The sequence below is a fragment of the Carcharhinus amblyrhynchos genome, chromosome 3 (genome assembly GCF_965287045.1).
Source record: "Carcharhinus amblyrhynchos chromosome 3, sCarAmb.v2.hapA, whole genome shotgun sequence".
Lineage (NCBI taxonomy): Eukaryota > Metazoa > Chordata > Chondrichthyes > Carcharhiniformes > Carcharhinidae > Carcharhinus > Carcharhinus amblyrhynchos.
Genome location: NC_137326.1, coordinates 104,139,464 through 104,157,047, shown reverse-complemented (window position 1 = coordinate 104,157,047; position 17,584 = coordinate 104,139,464). Strand labels below are relative to the sequence as shown.

At 43.2% G+C, this 17,584-nt stretch overlaps 1 protein-coding gene across 1 annotated transcript in view; it reads right to left on the bottom strand.

Annotated features, from left to right (window-relative positions):
* The window catches only part of pde6d (phosphodiesterase 6D, cGMP-specific, rod, delta), a 58,060-nt gene that overhangs the window by 24,817 nt on the left and 15,659 nt on the right, over positions 1-17,584 (bottom strand). The window contains exon 2 of the mRNA XM_080185635.1: positions 2,970-3,058. Coding sequence (XP_080041761.1) covers positions 2,970-3,058 — 89 coding nt within the window. The remainder of the gene's footprint in view (positions 1-2,969; positions 3,059-17,584) is intronic.

Below are 17,584 nucleotides of genomic sequence, written 5' to 3'. Positions count from 1 at the left end.
AGACAGTTCACAGAGGTGTGCAAGAGTAATAATCAGGAAATTATAGGGGCTTTCAACTTTGCCAACATAAATTGGGATAGTCATAGGATACACTTTTCCCGCACTGCTGTGCTGGTTGAGTAGCGTAGCAGGGTAGGAAATTTCAGCAGGAGGAAAAAAAATCCGAATTGTGCTTGGCTTCTGGCCGGTCATGATTCTCCCGGGACATATTTTAATGACTTGGTTCTCCGACCTCGCCGGTGAAGGTTCTCACTGGCAAAGATCACAGCTGTTCCATGCCAATAGGGACCAGATGTGATGGCCTCTACAGTAGGATCGGAGACTATTGAAGCTGCCTGGTGATGGGGCAAAGATGAGCCAGAAAATTACAGAACAGTAAATTTCACATCAGTGAAAGGGAAACTATTGGAGAAAATTCTGAAGGAGAGAATTAATATCCGCATGGAAAGACATGGGTTAATTAGGAATAGTCCACATGGCTTTGTCAGAGGGAGGTCATGCTACAAATCTGTTGGAAATTTTTTGAAAATTTTTTGAAAATGTGATCAAATGTGCAGATGAGAGAAGTTCAGTTGATGTAACTTATGTGGATTTTAGCAAAGCTTTTGACAAGGTCCCACATGGGAGACTGATTGAGAAGGTCAAAGAACTTGGAATTAGGGAAACTTGGCGAGATGGATCATAAATTGGCTTAGTTAAAGGGCACAAAGGGTAATTGTAGAATGCTGTTTGCGTGATTGGAAGCCAATGTTCAGAAGTGTTTCACAAGGATCAGTACTGGCACCCTTATTGTTATACATATAAATGATATAGATGAAAATATGGGGAGGAATGTTAAACAAATTTGCAGATGACATCAAGATTGGTAGGGTGGTAAATAATGAAAAAGGTGATTGTAGGTTACAAGAAGAAATAGGTGAGTTGGTTAGATGGGTAGAGCAGTAGCAAATGGTACTTAATCCTGATAAGTGCAAGGTGATGCACTTCTAAAACAAGATGGAGCATTTAATGAAAGGCAGGCACTGGGTGGCTCAGAGAAACAGGGGAATCTTGAGATAGTTATTCACAGATCCCTCAAGGCAGCAGAGCACATGAAGAGGGTAGTTAAGGCGGCATACGGGGCATTTGCTTTCATCAGTGGTGCTACAGAGTACAAGAGCAAGGAGGTAATGTTGGAGCTATACAGAACGTCGGTTAGAGGCCTCAGCTGGAGTACTGTGTGCAGTTCTGGTCACCTCACTATAGGAAGGATGTAATAGCACTAGAGTAGGTACAAAGTACATGCACCAGTATGTTGCCTGGGATGGAGCATTTGAGCTATAAGAGGAGATCGGATAGGTTTGGACTGTTTTCTTTAGAAGAGAGAAGGCTAAGGAGGACATGATTGAGGTGTATAAGTTTGAGGCGAATAAGTTTGAGGCGATTGGACAGCATGAGTAGAGAGTAGCATTTCCCCTTCATTGAGAGGTCAATCACGTGGGGGCATAGTTTTGGGGTAAGAGGTAGGAAATTCAGAGGGAATTTGAGAAAAATCATTTTTCCCTCAGAGGGTGGTAAGTATCTGAAATACACTGCTTGGGAAGGTAATGGAGGCTGGAAATCTTAAAATATTTGAAAAATATTTGTTTAAAGCTTATTTATTAGTGTCACAAGTAAGCTTACATTAATACTGCAATGAAGTTACTGTGAAAATCCCCGAGTCGCTACACTCCGGTGCCAGTTTGGGTACACTGAGGGAGAATTTAGCACAGCAAATGCACCTAACTAGCACATCCTTTGGACTGTGGGAGGCATCCAGAGGAAACCCACATGGACACAGGGAGAACATGCAGACCCCGCACAGATAGTGACGCAACCCAGGAATCAAACTTGGGTCCCTGGTGTTCTGAGACAGCAGCGCTAACCATTGTGCCACCGAACCGCCCTGATGGGCACTTGAAAGATCGTAACAGTGAAGGATATGGGACAAGTGCAGGAAAATGGTATTAGGGTGCTTTTAGTTATTGTCAGTGCAGACTCTACGCACTGAATTGATTTTCTGTGCTATATGACTCTGTGACCAAGTCCCTGCCTGCCCTCTTAAGTTAGTGTAAAAGGTCCAGTGGCATTATTTTGAAGAACAACAATTGGGAAGTTTTAGTGTTGGGTGTTGAAAATGTCTATAATGCCAGAAACCTTAATGACTGCTCCATGTGATGGGGTCATGAGTGCAGCCATAAAAGCTACCCATTTATAAGATCTAAAGGAAAGCAATCTCTCTGGAATCACTGAGCATCTGCTGCAATTATTTATACGGGTGGTATTTTCCGCCCCATTTCCAGTGGGCAGAGAATCAAGGGGCAAGTCTGAAAATGGCTTTTACGCCAGAGAGATCTGCTCATTGATCAACCCCCCCAACCTGGCAGTGACACAGCAGGGTTTCCGCCGTGCCATGACAAGAAGCCAATTTGAATACATTTGATATAATTAGCAGACCTCTCCGCTGCAACAATACATCCTCCCCACCACGATGTAATGTTGGCAGGGTTTACAACAGATTTTTTAAAAGTGGGAACTAGCAAACAGAATCCGCCCAGGTGCACTGGTCCAAGGAGGGAAAAGAGGGTCATGACCAGGTGGCATACTGGGGTGTGTGTGTGGGGAGGCGGTGCTGGGAGTACTGTGTCTGTTGGTGGAGGTGGGGGAGAACTCTGTGTGGGTGAGGATGTCCACTTTTCTATTTTTATCTTCTTTTCATTTTTGTCGTCAGGAACTGAGGTTGTTGGTGGGATGGGTTCATTCAGAGCCTGCCCTGCCAGTGTGATGTCTTAAGACCTGCATCATCATATCCTTTTGCTCGAAGTTTCAAAACTATCACAGGAAAAGCCAGCAGTGCAGCCAGATGAGAAAATTCCACCCATGGCATCAATTCCAATTGTAACACTAATGGTAATCTATTGAGCTGTTTATGAAATATATGATTCTAGTACCTTCATGCTCCACTCCAGGTAATGAGAGATCCTCTGTGCCTTGCCACAAAACTTTTCCTGTCTCTGCATCACGCAAATTCATCCAGTTACTGACGAATAAGATTTGTTAAGTAAATAATAATTGAGCATATCAAACATATGATTTCTCATAATTTCCACTGTCCTTACAACAAACTGGTTGTAGTAGAGTGGAAGCATCTTCCAGGTGTTTCAAACTGTTATTTTTAACACAATAGTTTCAAGACTCAAGTCTCATTCCCATACTCATCAAAACATAAATCACTTCAACAGTAAGTACATAATTGTGTTCACAATATAAACAATAGGATAAAAGTTTTACTTTAATTATTTTTGCAAAAATTGGATGTTAATGCATCACAAATAGAACACAATCAATTTTTACAGTGAAAAAAGTCACACATTGAGAACTTCAATACAGTTGTAGCTGGTTCATGCTACGATAAGAAAATGATATTTATTGAGCATATTCACTTCACTAATGTTGGGTTATATAGGAAAACACAACAGCCCAACTGCTTACAGAAGGATCCTGTAAATAGTCATGCGATAATTGAGTAGAAGTTCTATTTTTGTAATTGTTTGCAGAAGGAGGTGGAATTGTACTCTAAATTGGCAATAGACTACTTCAATGTTTTTAAAATTCTAAAATTGCATTTCTTTAAAGGTTCACTAATTGTAATATTTATTTGGAGAAGTTATACTTTCAACATGGCTCATTAAAAATTAAAACATTAAAAATACTTATTTAGTGAAACTAACTAAGTTCAGTCTCAAAACATAAACAAAATAACATATTTACGTGCCCTTGGAGGGAGAAACCATGAAGACATTGTTCCTGTTGTGACTTCACTTACAAAACTTAAAAGGTCGCAGGATAGGAGTAGTGAAGGGTTTTTCTTTAGTGAATTGGTGAAAACAGCTGTTATATGGGACCTGTGCTGCATAGGGCACTCGTGGGTAGCAACCATGTCTGGTAGAAGGGACATTATCCTAGCAAGATGGTGGTAATAGAGGGTAAGGTCACATGCTAATTTTGTACAGGGCTCAGACGATCAAGGAATCAATTTTGAGAAAGCTGTCCGATGGGTTGAGCAAACCAAATATCTGGTGCAATAGACAATCTGTATGGAAGTTTATGGATTGTGGCTGGGGTTGTATGAGCATGCACATCCTCTGTGTCTGTGTGGATTTCCTCCAGGTGTTCCGGTTTCTTCCCAAAGTCCAAAGATGTGCAGGTTAGGTGAATTGGCTGTGCTAAATTGACCCTTAGTGCCCAGAGATATCTACGTTAGAAAAATTAGCCATGGTGAATGCAAGGGGTTACAGGGATAGGGCTTGGGGAGGATATTCTGTCAGAGTCGGTGCAGACTCAGTGGGCCGAATAGCCTCCTTCAGCATTGTACAGATTCTATCATGTAGGTGTGCACCTCCACATTGGTCGGTGGTTCGATAGTGAGCCTACACCTATCTCTCCAGATTGGAAAGGCCATCAAATTCCAGACAGCAACCTGTGGAACCAGGTTGGAGCTTTCAATGCAGTCATTGCAATTTCCATGGAATAGTTGGGCTTGCTTGAACAAAAAAGGTACCAAGATAGTGCCATGAGAATCATGAAGCATGAACCTTGAACCTACTGACCACTGTTTGGATGCCAGTTTTACTTCTTCCACTGCTACTTCATCATTATCTTGTCATTTTCTGTCAGCTAGATGCCAATATTGTTCAAGCCCATGCTGAGATGGCAGAGTCAGAGGCTATCATGTTCACAACATTTCAAAAATATCCTAGAAGGACTTCTGAACTTCTCTTAGCAGTTAGATATTGTCCACATCTTGTTGCATTCGGACACAAGAGTGCTTCAATATCTGAGTCGCCACAAATGGTGCTGAACATTGTGCTATGAGCAATCCCACATCTGACCTTATCATGGAAGGAACGTCATCGATGAAGCAGCTAAATATGGTTGGACCTTGGACATTACCCTAAAAAACTCCTGCAGTGTTGTCCTGGAACTGAGGTGATTGATTCCAATCACAAGAGCCATCTTTCTTTGTGCCAGATATGACTCCAATCAGTGGTGAGTTTTCCTCCGATTCCTATTAACTTCTGTAATGCTGGGGCTTCTTGATGCCACACTTGGTCAATATGCAGCCTTGGTGTCAAAGACAGCCATTCTCACCTCACCTCTGGAATTGAGCTCTTTTGTCCATGTTTGATTCAAGAATGTAAAAAGATGAGGAGCTGAGTGGCCCTCAATGTACCCAAACTGAACATCACTGAGCAGGTTATTGCTAAATATGTGCTGCTTGATAGCAATACTAATGACCACTTCCATCACTTTACTAATGATCAAGGGTAAATTGATGAGATAGTAATTGGCCAGGTTCAATTTGTCCTGCTTTTTCTGTGTGGTCATGATGTGGAACATACCTGGGCCATTTTCCACATCGTCGGGTAGATGCCAGTATTTTAACTGTACTCGGACAACTTGACTATGAGTATGGCAGGTTCTAGAGCACAACTCTTGATACTATTGTTGGTATATTATCAGTGCCCAAGACTTTACAATATCTAGTTCCTTCAGCTGTTTCTTGATATCACATGGAGTGAAATCGAATTGGCTGAAGACTGTCAAGTGTCTCAGCCTCATCTTTTGCACTGATGTGTTGGGCTTCCCCATCATTGGGGTTATTTGTGGAGTTGTTTAAGTATCCACCACTATTTATGGCTGGATGCGGCAGTATTGCAGCGCTGAATTCTGATCCAATGGTTATGGAATCACTGAGCTCAGTTTAACACTTGCATGCATGTAGTCCTGTGTTTAGTTTCACCAGGTTGACACTTCATTTTTAGGTATGCCTGGTGTTGCACCCTTCATCGAAGCAAGGTTGATCCAATGGCTTGCTGTTAATAGTACAGTGGGGGATAGGCTATGGACAGAGATTGTGGTACAGTAAAATTCTGTTGTTGCTGATGGCCCTGAGTGACTCATGGCTGCCCAGTCTTGAGTTCGCAAAGCGGAAGTGGCATACAATATGATGGAAGGTATCAACGAGAAGATGGACTTTGACTCCACAAGGACTGTGCTGTTTACTCTCTTACTGATACCGTCACAGACAGATGCACCTATGGCTGTCAGGTTAATGAGGATGTTTTTCCCTTTTGTTGGTCCCCTCACCATATCCAACAGACCTGGTCAAATAGCGATCTCCTCTAGGACCTGGCCAGCTCAATCAACAGCAGTGTTACCGAGTCACTCTTAGTGATGGATGTTGAAGCCACAGAGTTCTGCGCCCATCATCAGCTGTAGGAGATCAGCAGGAGGTTTCATTGACCATGTTTAACCTGATTTCATGGGGTCCCGAGTCCAGTTACCAGTTAAGGACGACAGGTTTCCTCCCCGTCTCAAGAACATTAGTGAAGCAGATGGTTTTTTTTACAATAATCAGCACTGGTTTCATGACCATCATTAGGCTTTTAATTCCAGTATCTTTAATTGAATTCAAATTCCACCATCTGATGCAGGATGTGAACTTGGGTCCCTGAATTACTAGTCCAGCAACAATACCAGTCTGCCACCATTCCTCAGAGCTATGGTGGACACCACCACCACCACCCCCCCAAATGCAGTGGGATGTAGCATAACAATTAAGCGTTGTGACCTTATCTGCTACAGGCGACACAATCTTCCTGTGCTACAAGCTCTTACGCTTCATCCCACATGGTCACAGATCTTGTGATGATCTCCTTGGTAAAGTTCTGCCTGCTCATACACTGGTCTTAGATCATATGAGTGTACACAGTGTGTTCTCTGAGGTCAGGGGTGGACAGCCATTTTTGATGACAGCCTTTTTGTCCATCTTCCCAGCAGCAGTTGATGCTTGCTACTTGTCTTGGTCTCATCATCTCCCATTCCTCCGTAGTCCAAGAAGTCCCTTAGCAAAATGCCCATGACCAATAACTTTTTCTTCTGGTGAATCCTGTACATGTCCAAAAAGGTGTGGTAGAGTAGCACAGCACTCCCTCTTTTTAGGTGTATCCTGAGAATTTCTAGAAAAAAAACTGCTATTACTTGACCAATATGCTGTCAAATTGTCCAGAATGTCTCCCAATTTGTCTCAAAGGTTGCCTTCAAATATAATCACTTGATCTCCAGAGTCAAAAACTGGTCAAACAGCAAACGGCAGAATCTTATCAAAAAAAGACAAAGGGCGGGATCTTGAGCTAACTCATGGGGAGGCATGGTGGCGCAGCAGCAAGCACTGCTGCCTCACAGCGCCAGGGACCCAGACTGAATTCAGATCTTGGGTGACTATGTGGAGTTTGCACATTCTCCCCATGTCTGCCTGGGTTTCCTCTGGGCACAGTGGCTTCCTCCCACAGTAAGAAGTCTCACAACACCAGGTTAAAGTCCAACAGATTTATTTGGTAGTAAACACCACTAACTTTCAGGGTTTGCCCCTTCGTCAGGTCAGTGGGGGTTCTGATCACATACAGAGCACATAAAGGCCTCGTGGAGGATCACGTCAAAGTTTGGCTGCCCCCCCCCCCACCCCAACAAATTCATTCAGATGGTACGCCAGTTCCATGATGGCGAGAGTACTGGATGGCGGAGAATCCTCTGAGGCATTCCCAGTCACCAACAGCATCAAACAGGGCTGTGTGCTCGCACTCTCACTCTCACTGTTCAGCATAAGAACATAAGAAATAGGAGCAGGAGTAGGCCATCTAGCCCCTCGAGCCTGCCCCGCCATTCAATAAGATCATGGCTGATCTGTCGTGTCTCAGTTCCACATTCCTGCCCTCTCCCCATAACCCTTAATCCCCTTGCCTATCAAAAACCTATCAACCCGCGTCTTAAATATATTTAGCGAGGCAGCCTCCACCACTTCAATGGGCAGAGAATTCCAGAGATTCACCACCCTTTGAGTGAAGAAGTTTCTCCTCAACTCCATTCTAAACCGCTCCCCCCCTTATCCTGAGGCTGTGCCCTCTAGTCCTACTGTCCTTTCTGAGTGGGAAGAGCCTCTCCACCTCTATCCTATCCATCCCATTCATCATCTTATATGTCTCAATGAGATCTCCCCTCATTCTTCTAAACTCTAACGAGTATAAGCCCAGTTTATTCAGCCTCTCCTCATAGTTCAACCCCCTCAACTCCGGTATCAGCCTAGTAAACCTCCTCTGCACTCCCTCCAAGGCCAAAATATCCTTGCGTAAGTGCGGCGACCAAAACTGCACACAGTACTCCAGCTGCGGCCTCACCAGTGCCCTACACAGCTGCAGCAAGACCTCCCTACTATTATATTCAATCCCCCTCACTATGAAGGCCAGCATCCCATTCGCCTTCCTGAATGGGATGCATGATGTTTACTGCCATGCTGAATGCTGCCTTCCAGGGCAGTGTTGCTGGAATCAGCCTCAAGTACAGAGTGGATGGGAAGCTCTTCAACCCAAAAAGACTTCAAGCTATTACCAAAGTGAAGGAGACTGTTCTAAGAGACTTCCTCTTTGCCGACGACTGCGCCCTTATACTGGCTCAGAGCCAGAGATGCAAGTCAGTATGGACAAATTTTCCATGGCTTGTGACAACTTTGGACACACCATCAACATTAAGAAGACCGAAGTCATGCACCAGCCTGCTCCTCCTGCAGTGTACACAGAACCCATAATCACAATCAAAGGGCAGAAACTACTAACAGTGGACCAGTTCACTTATTATCTTGGCAGCATCCTCTCCCGAGCAGTGACTATTGACACAGAAGTTAACTGCAGAATAGCAAAGGCAAGTTCTGCTTTTGGTGGACTGCACTCCACTATATGGGAACGTCAAGGAATCGGTCTAGCGACAAAACTGAAGGTCTACAGCGCTGTGATACTCACTACTCTCCTGTTTGCCTGTGAAATGTGGACTGTGTATCAAAGGCATGCAAGACAGCTCAATCATTTCCACATGACTGGTCTTTGCCAAATATTACGCATCAGATGGCAAGACAAAGTACCAGACATTGAAGTTCTCTCTAGAGCAAGTCTACCATCAGTCCACACACTGCTGATGAGAGCGCAGACCAGGTGGGCAGGTCATGTCATCCATATGCCGGACAAGCATATGCAAGCAGCTCCTTTTTGGGGAACTCTATGCATGTAGACACTCGCATGGAAGGCAGAAGAAACGTTACAAATACACACTCAAGGCCTCCCTGAAGTCGCCTGACATAGACACAACCACCTGGAAAATGCTGGCACAAAACCGCCCTGCTGGCGCTGCCTCATCCACAAGGGCTGTCAAGCTTACAAAGCAAGGTGCATTGCTGAAGCACAACTTAAGCACGAGCTGCGCAAGTCCAGAGCCACCAGTGCAACAACTACAGTGTCTACACAAGTCTGTACAATATATGCCAGGACATTCCGTGCCCAAATTGGCTTGATCAGTCATCTTCGGACACACTGCATCCAGTCTCAAAATGACTAATGGTGTCGAGGTCCTCATCAACGTCAATGGACGAACAAACGAACTGCTCATCCCAGTCCAACACCAGCATCTCCACATCATGTCTGCCCACAGTCCAAAGATGTGTGGGTTAGGTTGATTGCCCATGCTAAATTGACCCTTACGTGTCAGTGGATTAGCAGGATATATACGTGAGGTTACGGGGTAGGGCCTGGGTGGGACTGTTGTCAGTGCAGGCTTGATGGGTCAAATGGCCTCCTTCTGCACTGTAGGGATTCTATTATGAAAAATGAGCATAGAAAACCGAGTATTGTTTTAAGCAGCATTCTAAATTCTCAAACATTTTCTCATTCCTGTTTACCTGGTTGCAATTATGAGAAAGGTTGTTTATTGAAGATCTACACACCAAAATATTATGTGACATCTTCCATGAGCACTCGCAAACAATCTAATTATCAATCAGCCGCTTAACCATCCTCTGGACAAATATTAATAGCACGTTTCAAATCCTCTGCCAAGATAGCATCTTACTCTAAATGCGTGCTAAATCAGTGTTGCTGCTTAAGACCTCATTTCAGCACATCATTGGCTCTTTAGCACAAAGAATCCAATGAAAATTATGACCCATTATCCACATTGGTAACAGTATGCGATGAAGAGAGGGGAAGAAATTTTCAAGTAAAAATGCTTCAAATGTCCAATGATTTCTTTTACCATGTGTAACATACATTAAAAATTCTATTAATAGAAACAAAAGGTTTAAATTAGCACTGCCTAGAATTCCAATGAAAAGGTAATGAGGAAATTGAACAAAAGATTTAAAACATAATTTGCCGAGAATAGAATGAAATGGATGATATTCAATTTTAATCTATTAGCTGCTACATTTACTTCAGGCTTGAAGAGGAGATGGCAACTCAGTTAGAAATTAGAAATATTTCAAGTAGGAATCATATTTTAAAGTAAAATGGAAAAAGCTGTAAATGATAAAAAAAATCTGAGTACACCAGAAGTACACAGCAGATCACCCAGTATCTGTAAAGTACAGCAGATTATGAAGAGCAATGGATCATGACTCTCAGGGAAGTTAATGATCTTACTGCAAACTAAATTCCAAAGGAAACTTCATGTGAAGAGTCTACAGAAGGACTCCTCGTCAAAGTTACAAAGCCAAAAGGAACAATGAGAAATTGCCCCAAGATTACTTTGCAGTTGGGCCCACTCTTTGAATCTTCCAACTCAGTATTGAAGGCCAGTTGGCAGCCAAGCAAAGCCTCAAAGTCCTTGCTGCTCAACATTCCATTGATATCATTTATCTGCAAGAAATCCACATTGGAACAGAAGAAGCAGGCTGCTATTCAAAGACTATGACCTCCTATGCTACCACCCTCATGTCAAACTTGGCCGCACCACCAGTGTACGAAATGACATTGCTCAAACAAATCATCTGGCAATGATATTTTCTCTAACGCCCTTGCGGTTAGTGGGTTCCACATAGCCAATGTCTACAAGCCCACAAGCATCAGCTGGGAGCAGCTGGTCTTACCCACCTTCCCCCTCCCAGCCATTAGTACGGGGGACTTCAACATCACCATACACACTGGGGATACCCAGTGGTTATCAATGATGGTGAAGCACGTGCAGAGTCGGCACCCAAAAGTGATCTGACACTCATACACAACCCCAGCGAGGAACGTTCATCCAGACGACGTAGCAATTACACCCGCGACCTGTGCTAGGTTAGTTCTCGTGATGGGACTCCCTACCCTGTATAGAGCCTCACCTTAGATGACATCCTGCACAACCAACAGTCCTCTACTCCTTCATATAGGCTGACATGTTCCACAAGATGTAACATAACTTTTGAAGAGCTAAACGGACAAAATACAGTGAAACCTTGGAACACAGCATCTCAACAATCCCACTAAGAAACATCACTGTTAACAAAGCATACAACTGTTTCTGTGGTGCCTTCTACAAAGCAGTTTGTATTGCAATTCCTTTAAGCTACCAGCTCATCTATATTCCATCCTCAGATGGAGAGTGCTGCCTTCCTAAAGGCACACAAGGCATCAAGGGACCCACAAGGCATCAAGGTAGGAGACCATCTGAATGAGTCCCTCAATGCTGTGCACCACACCAGGTGGGAGATAACCTTAGCAGAGCTAAATTTCACACAGGTGTTGGAGTCTAATCCGTCACCTTGGAGCACCCACTCAAAACTGTCCCTCAGTTATCCCAAGGATGTCTCCAGCCACCTACTTGCCAAAGCTAAGGCACCCCTGGACAAAACACCCAAAGAAACATCGAGGGTGAACAAAGACAACATCATCAGCACCCTGCAGAGCTAAAGAAAGTCCTACAGGGCCTGAAATGTGGCATGGTAGCAGGATATGACAAGATCATAACACAATTTATGAAAAAGCCGACATTCTGAGCTCTTGCCTGGCTGACCCAATTTTACATGATGGTCATAAATTCCAACATCATTCCAAAGAAGAGCAAAAGTCATTGCCATACCAAAACCCAGAAAGGACCCCATACCTGAAGCTAGCTACCATCCAATCACTTTCCCTCTCCTGTTGGTCCTATACAAAAATCCTTGAATGCCTCATCTTCAGCGCTTACCCCTAATCATACAGTCCTTAACATTGACCAAGCTGGGTTCCACAAGGACCACAACACAGGAGAACAGGCACTGGTCCTTTTCACTTGTACTGATAACAGCTTTCAGTAAAACAAATGCTGTGTTCCTCAACCTCACAACTGCCTACCACCCGATGGGCACACAGGCCTCCTGAAGGTGTCACAACCCTAATCAATTTACACACAAATGATCTTCCAAAAGATACCTCTCGAAAATTCATGTGTGCTGACGACTTCTGCCTCACAACTCAAGCCCCCGACTTCGGCATCTTGGGCTGGACGCTAAATGAAGGCTTATCAAAACTTGACTCAAGACAAACCCTACCAAAATGGTGTTGTTATAAAGCAGAGGTTTATTCTCCCCTCTGAGAACTAACACCAAAATACCCAAAAAAAGCATACCTTGCCCGGTAGCCTATAAAAAGTGTGTATGAAGTGGTGCAACCTGCTCTTCAGCAACTTCTAGTTGTTAAATAAAAATAAATCCCTGACACACACTTTCTGAAATCAACATGTAACAATGTATTTATCTAACTAACAGTGAGCAAATTAACTAAACTATTGACAAACCAAATAAATCCCTTCCAGCAGTTAACTATTCTCAAATAAAACATGATTCTAATGGTATGCTGCACAAATAAATACAATTCCACTCATTAACAAAATAGAATGTCGTCACCCTCTTAAGTTACCACCAGGTTTTGCATCTTCCAGAATATTCTGGGCCTTCTCTGTTGATGCCTCTATCTGGAACTTCTTTCTTCTTTGGTACCTTTGCTATCTCAATGGTGCTTTCTCTAAGGCATAGATGAAGCTATAAGAGCCAGCGATTCTCTCTCACTCTAAGTTCAGAGCTGAGAGCTGTCAGCTCTGACAGGTAACAGTTGCTTGGCCCTTTTTGTCCCACTGCCCCTTTCTTTTATACTTGTGACGACATATCAATATTTCCCACAATAGGATTGTCTCTAGATTGTCAAAGCCATCTGATTTAAATTTAATAGGTTTTTGGTATCCAAGTGCCCAATTCAAATTGATTGGCTAAATTCAAAAAATTCAAAATGTTGTTGTCTTGGTAAAACTGCTGCTTGGCCTTTCGGTACAAATGTTTCAGGTTGGGGCTCTCTATGACCTTGCATTTTTAAATCTCCACGCACAGAAAAGGCACCACCTTTCAATGGGACCATGCAATGCTTTCGCACCAGCACTTTACAATTTTACAAACACCAAATTTTAACTTTCTACCTCCCAACCTACAATTACTCTACCCAACTTCGCAACAGCATCCAGCTTATTCCATCTCAACAGTGCAAAAGCCAATAAACAGCTCAACATTCAGATGAATGGTTACAAGTTAAAACTCCAACATACCTCAGAGTGACCCTAGATAGAACACTGACTTTCTGGGAACACCTAAAAGCAACTGCAGCCAAGATGAAGTGCAGAAACAACTCGATTGTCAGACTAGCCAGCTCAACGTGGGGCAGTGCTACCACCACTCTCCAAACCTCAGCACTTGCATCTTACATGCAATAGCACAATACTTCGTCCCTGTTTGGTCAAGATCATTTCATGCATGCATATGCTCACGTACCCAATCTGGAAAATTCTCCACACAGGACTTTAAAACTGTGCAAGAGTGCGAGTGCTGAGGTTTGGAGGGTGGTGGTAGCAGCACCCCACATTGAGCTGGAAAGTCTGACATCAAGTTGTTTCTGCACTTCATCTTGGCTGCAGTTGCCAAGGTCAGTGTTCTATCTAGCGTCACTCTGAGGTATGCTGAAGTTGGAATGTGTTTTATTCCATCTGAACAAATGAATGGAAATAAAAGCAAATTACTGCAGATGCTGAAATATGAAACTAAAAGAGAAAATACTGGGAAATCTCAGCAAGTCTGGTGGCATCTGCTAGGAGAGAAAAGAGCTGATGTTTCAAGTCCAGATGAAAGTGAATGGAAATCTTTGGACACTACAAACTAGGACCTGGTCTCAAACCCAATCCAACAATTACCTGGTTGCAGCCTTTCAAAGGAAAAGTGGTCCACTCTCAACAGGTTCAGAACCGACCACTGCCCCTGCCTGGCCAAAGTCCACAAACGGGGCTTTAGTGCCAGACCGCTATGTTCTTGTGGGAGGAAGTAAGCTATGCATCACATTGTTAGTGTGTGGCCAATCCACAGGCTCAGTGGAGGCTATTTTGCACTCACACAGCAGGACAGGAAGAAACTGCTTGGTTTAGGGATTTTGCTTTCAGTATATAAAAATAAAGTTTCAGATGTGTATGAACTGAAAGAACATTGAACATTTTTCAGACTTTAAATAAAAAAATACATATCCAGAACTACATAATCTGTTTTCTCTCCTCAAACTTGGTCACTTAACCTTGCCCTTTTAACCGTGCTTCATCTAAAGACTACAGTCTAAATTCCTCATGTTGGCCAACACAGGGGATTTATTAGCAGCTTTAGTTCAATAAAAGTGTCCCAAAATGTTTGACACCAACAAAACTCGGGATGAATGAGGTTAAAGAGATAAGAAGAAGCAAGACCATGGAGGAACACATAAAAGGATGGTGGAACATGTGAAGAAGTTCTCAAAGACGACTTAAAATACCCCCCTTCTTCATTCCAAGACAATGTGTTTATTTTTTAAAACTGGGCTAAAATAAATATGCTTGAAAATGTTAAATGCATCAAAGTTTTAGCATTAAATATATTCACATCAACTCAAGTCTAATTACTGACAATCTGCAGTTTTAAACTGCAGTTGTACACAACAAAAGAAATGTAATCGAAGCACTTCTCTGCTTTCACAAAACATTAGTTCCTGACATTCTCCGATTCTCACCGTCTCCAGCAGCTGCTGGCAGTTCAGTGCACCATCTGGACATGTAATACCATCAAACCCTATCAGAAAGTTTCCATTATTACACAGGCACAAGATAACTGACCATGTGTCTTCTGTAAACTAATGACCTAATTTAAACATAAACTAGAACTCTGACTGAACTCTTTCCTACCTCTGTATAATTTATTGATTCTGGTCAGATAATGCTGAAGTCACTGACTATTTACAAGTTTATTAAGTGACTGGGATAAGAATCTATTTAGAGAACCAATAAAGTTTCAGTTATCAAAAAAAAGCAAGTAAATCAAATACTTGCAGAAGATTGGGTTTCAAATGGAACATTAAATACAAGGATACATTGCTCATAGCAATGATATAATGGCCCTCAAGGTGATCTCTAGCTTTCACAGAGCTGTTCAACAGGCTTGGGGATCCTTCCACCATTTTCCTCACTATTACTCAAAGAGTAAAACAGTGTGGGTGTGAAGATACGCTAAAAAAGAGGCGATCTCTGCCTTTTATCTGAATCTTCCTTCATCCTTCTCTGAACTCATCCTGCCCCAGTGACTCTCTTGACCCTGTCCCACTAACCTGCCGATCATCCAACTTTTCTTTGAGTCCATATGCTTGTTGACATTGTAAATGGTTTGCCACCTTAGGTACTGTCACCTTCCCTTTCAAAGCCACTGTAATCACTCTGCTCAAAACATCCACCCTCAAACCTTTCTATCCTTGAGCACCTCCCAAATTAATGCCCAAGCTTTCCACTACTCCATATTTAGATTGTTAAAACGAAGGCTTGCACAACACCACATGACTGTTACTGCACCCATTATGCAATATCCCTCTAGCTGCTAGATTGGGTCTGTGGCATGTGTCTTCCTCACCATCGGGATGGAAAAACACACTTGACTTTATCCTCATCAACCTGCAATTGTCCATGACAGCGTCGGCAAGACTGGCCACTGCACACTTCTTGGGGAGACAAAGTCCTATCTTTACATTGAAGATTCCCTTCATCGTGTTGTATGGCATTACCACCATGCTAAATGAAACAAATTACAAATAGATCTAGCAACTCAAGACTGGGCATCCATAAGACACTGCGAGGCCACCAGCAGCAGAAATGTACTCAACCACGATCTGTAACCTCACAGCCAGGCAGACCGTCTATTAGCCCAGCATATCTGTCATTACCTCCGAGCCAGGGGATCAACCCTAGTTCAGTGGAGTGCATGCCAGGAGCAGCACCAGGCATACCTGAAAAATGAGGTGTTAACCCGGTGAAGCTACAAGAATGCTTGAATTTCAAACAGCATAAGGAGCAAGTAACAGACAGAGCTATGTGACTCCACAACCAATGGATCAGATCCAAGCTCTGCAGCCCTACTACATCCAACCGTGAATGGTGAAGTACAATTAAACAACTCACTGGGGGGAGAAGGCTTTACAAATATCTCCATCTTCAATGATGGTGGAGCGCAGCACATCAGTGGAATAGATAAGGCTGAAGCATTTGTACCAATCTTTAGCCGAGTGGATGATTCACCTTGACATCCTCCAAAAGTCCCCAGCTTCTCAGATGCCAGTCTTCAGCCAAATTGATTCACTCCATGTAATATCAAGAAACAACTGAAGGCACTGGATACTGCAAAGGCCATGGGCCTTGACGATATTCTGGTAATAGTACTAAAGATTCGTGCTCTATTAGCCCTTAGCCAAGCTGTACTAGTACAGCTACAACACCTACAGGACAAATCCAACCCAATCACTGCCCCATCACTCTACGTAAAGTGATGGAAGTGGTCAACAACAGAGATATCAAGTTGCGCTTCTAAGTAATAACTTGCTCACTGACACTCTGTTTGGGTTCTGCCAGGGTCATTCAGCTCCTGACCTCTTTTCAGCCTTGGTTCAAACATGAACAAGAGAGCTGAATTCCAGAGGTGAGGTGAGCTGAGAATGATTGCCCTTGACATCTAGGCAGCATTTGAATGAGTGTGGCATCAAACAACCCAAGCAAAACTGAAGTCAGTAAGAATCAGGGAGAAAATTCTCTGCTGGTAGTGTCATACCTAGCACAAAGGAAGATGGTTGAGGTGACTGGAGTCAATCATCTCAGTTCCAAGACATCGCTGCAGAATTTTCTTAAGGTGGCGTCCAAGGCCCAAACATCTTCAGCTGCTTTATCAATAACCTTTCTTCCATCACAAGATCAGAAATGGGGAATGTTTGCTGATAACTGCACAATGTTCAGCACTATTCATGACTTCTCAAGTACCAAAGCAATCTATGTCCAAATTCAGCAGGACCTACACAATATCCAGGCTTGGACTCAGAACTGGCAAGTAACATCTGTGTCAAACAAGGCATTTCCAACAACAAAGAATCTAGCTACTGTGTCTTGACATTCAAATACACTACCATCACTGCATCACATATTATCAACATCCTGGTGGTTACCTTTGACCAGAAACGGAATTGAAACATCTGTATAAATAATGTGGATGTAAGAGCAGGTCAGAGGCTAGGAATCCTGCAGCAAGTAACTCACCTCCTGACTCTCCAAAGTCTACCTACAAGAAGCAAGTCAGGAGTATGTCAGAATATTCTACACTTGCCTAGTTGATGCAGCTCCAACAGCACTCAAGAAA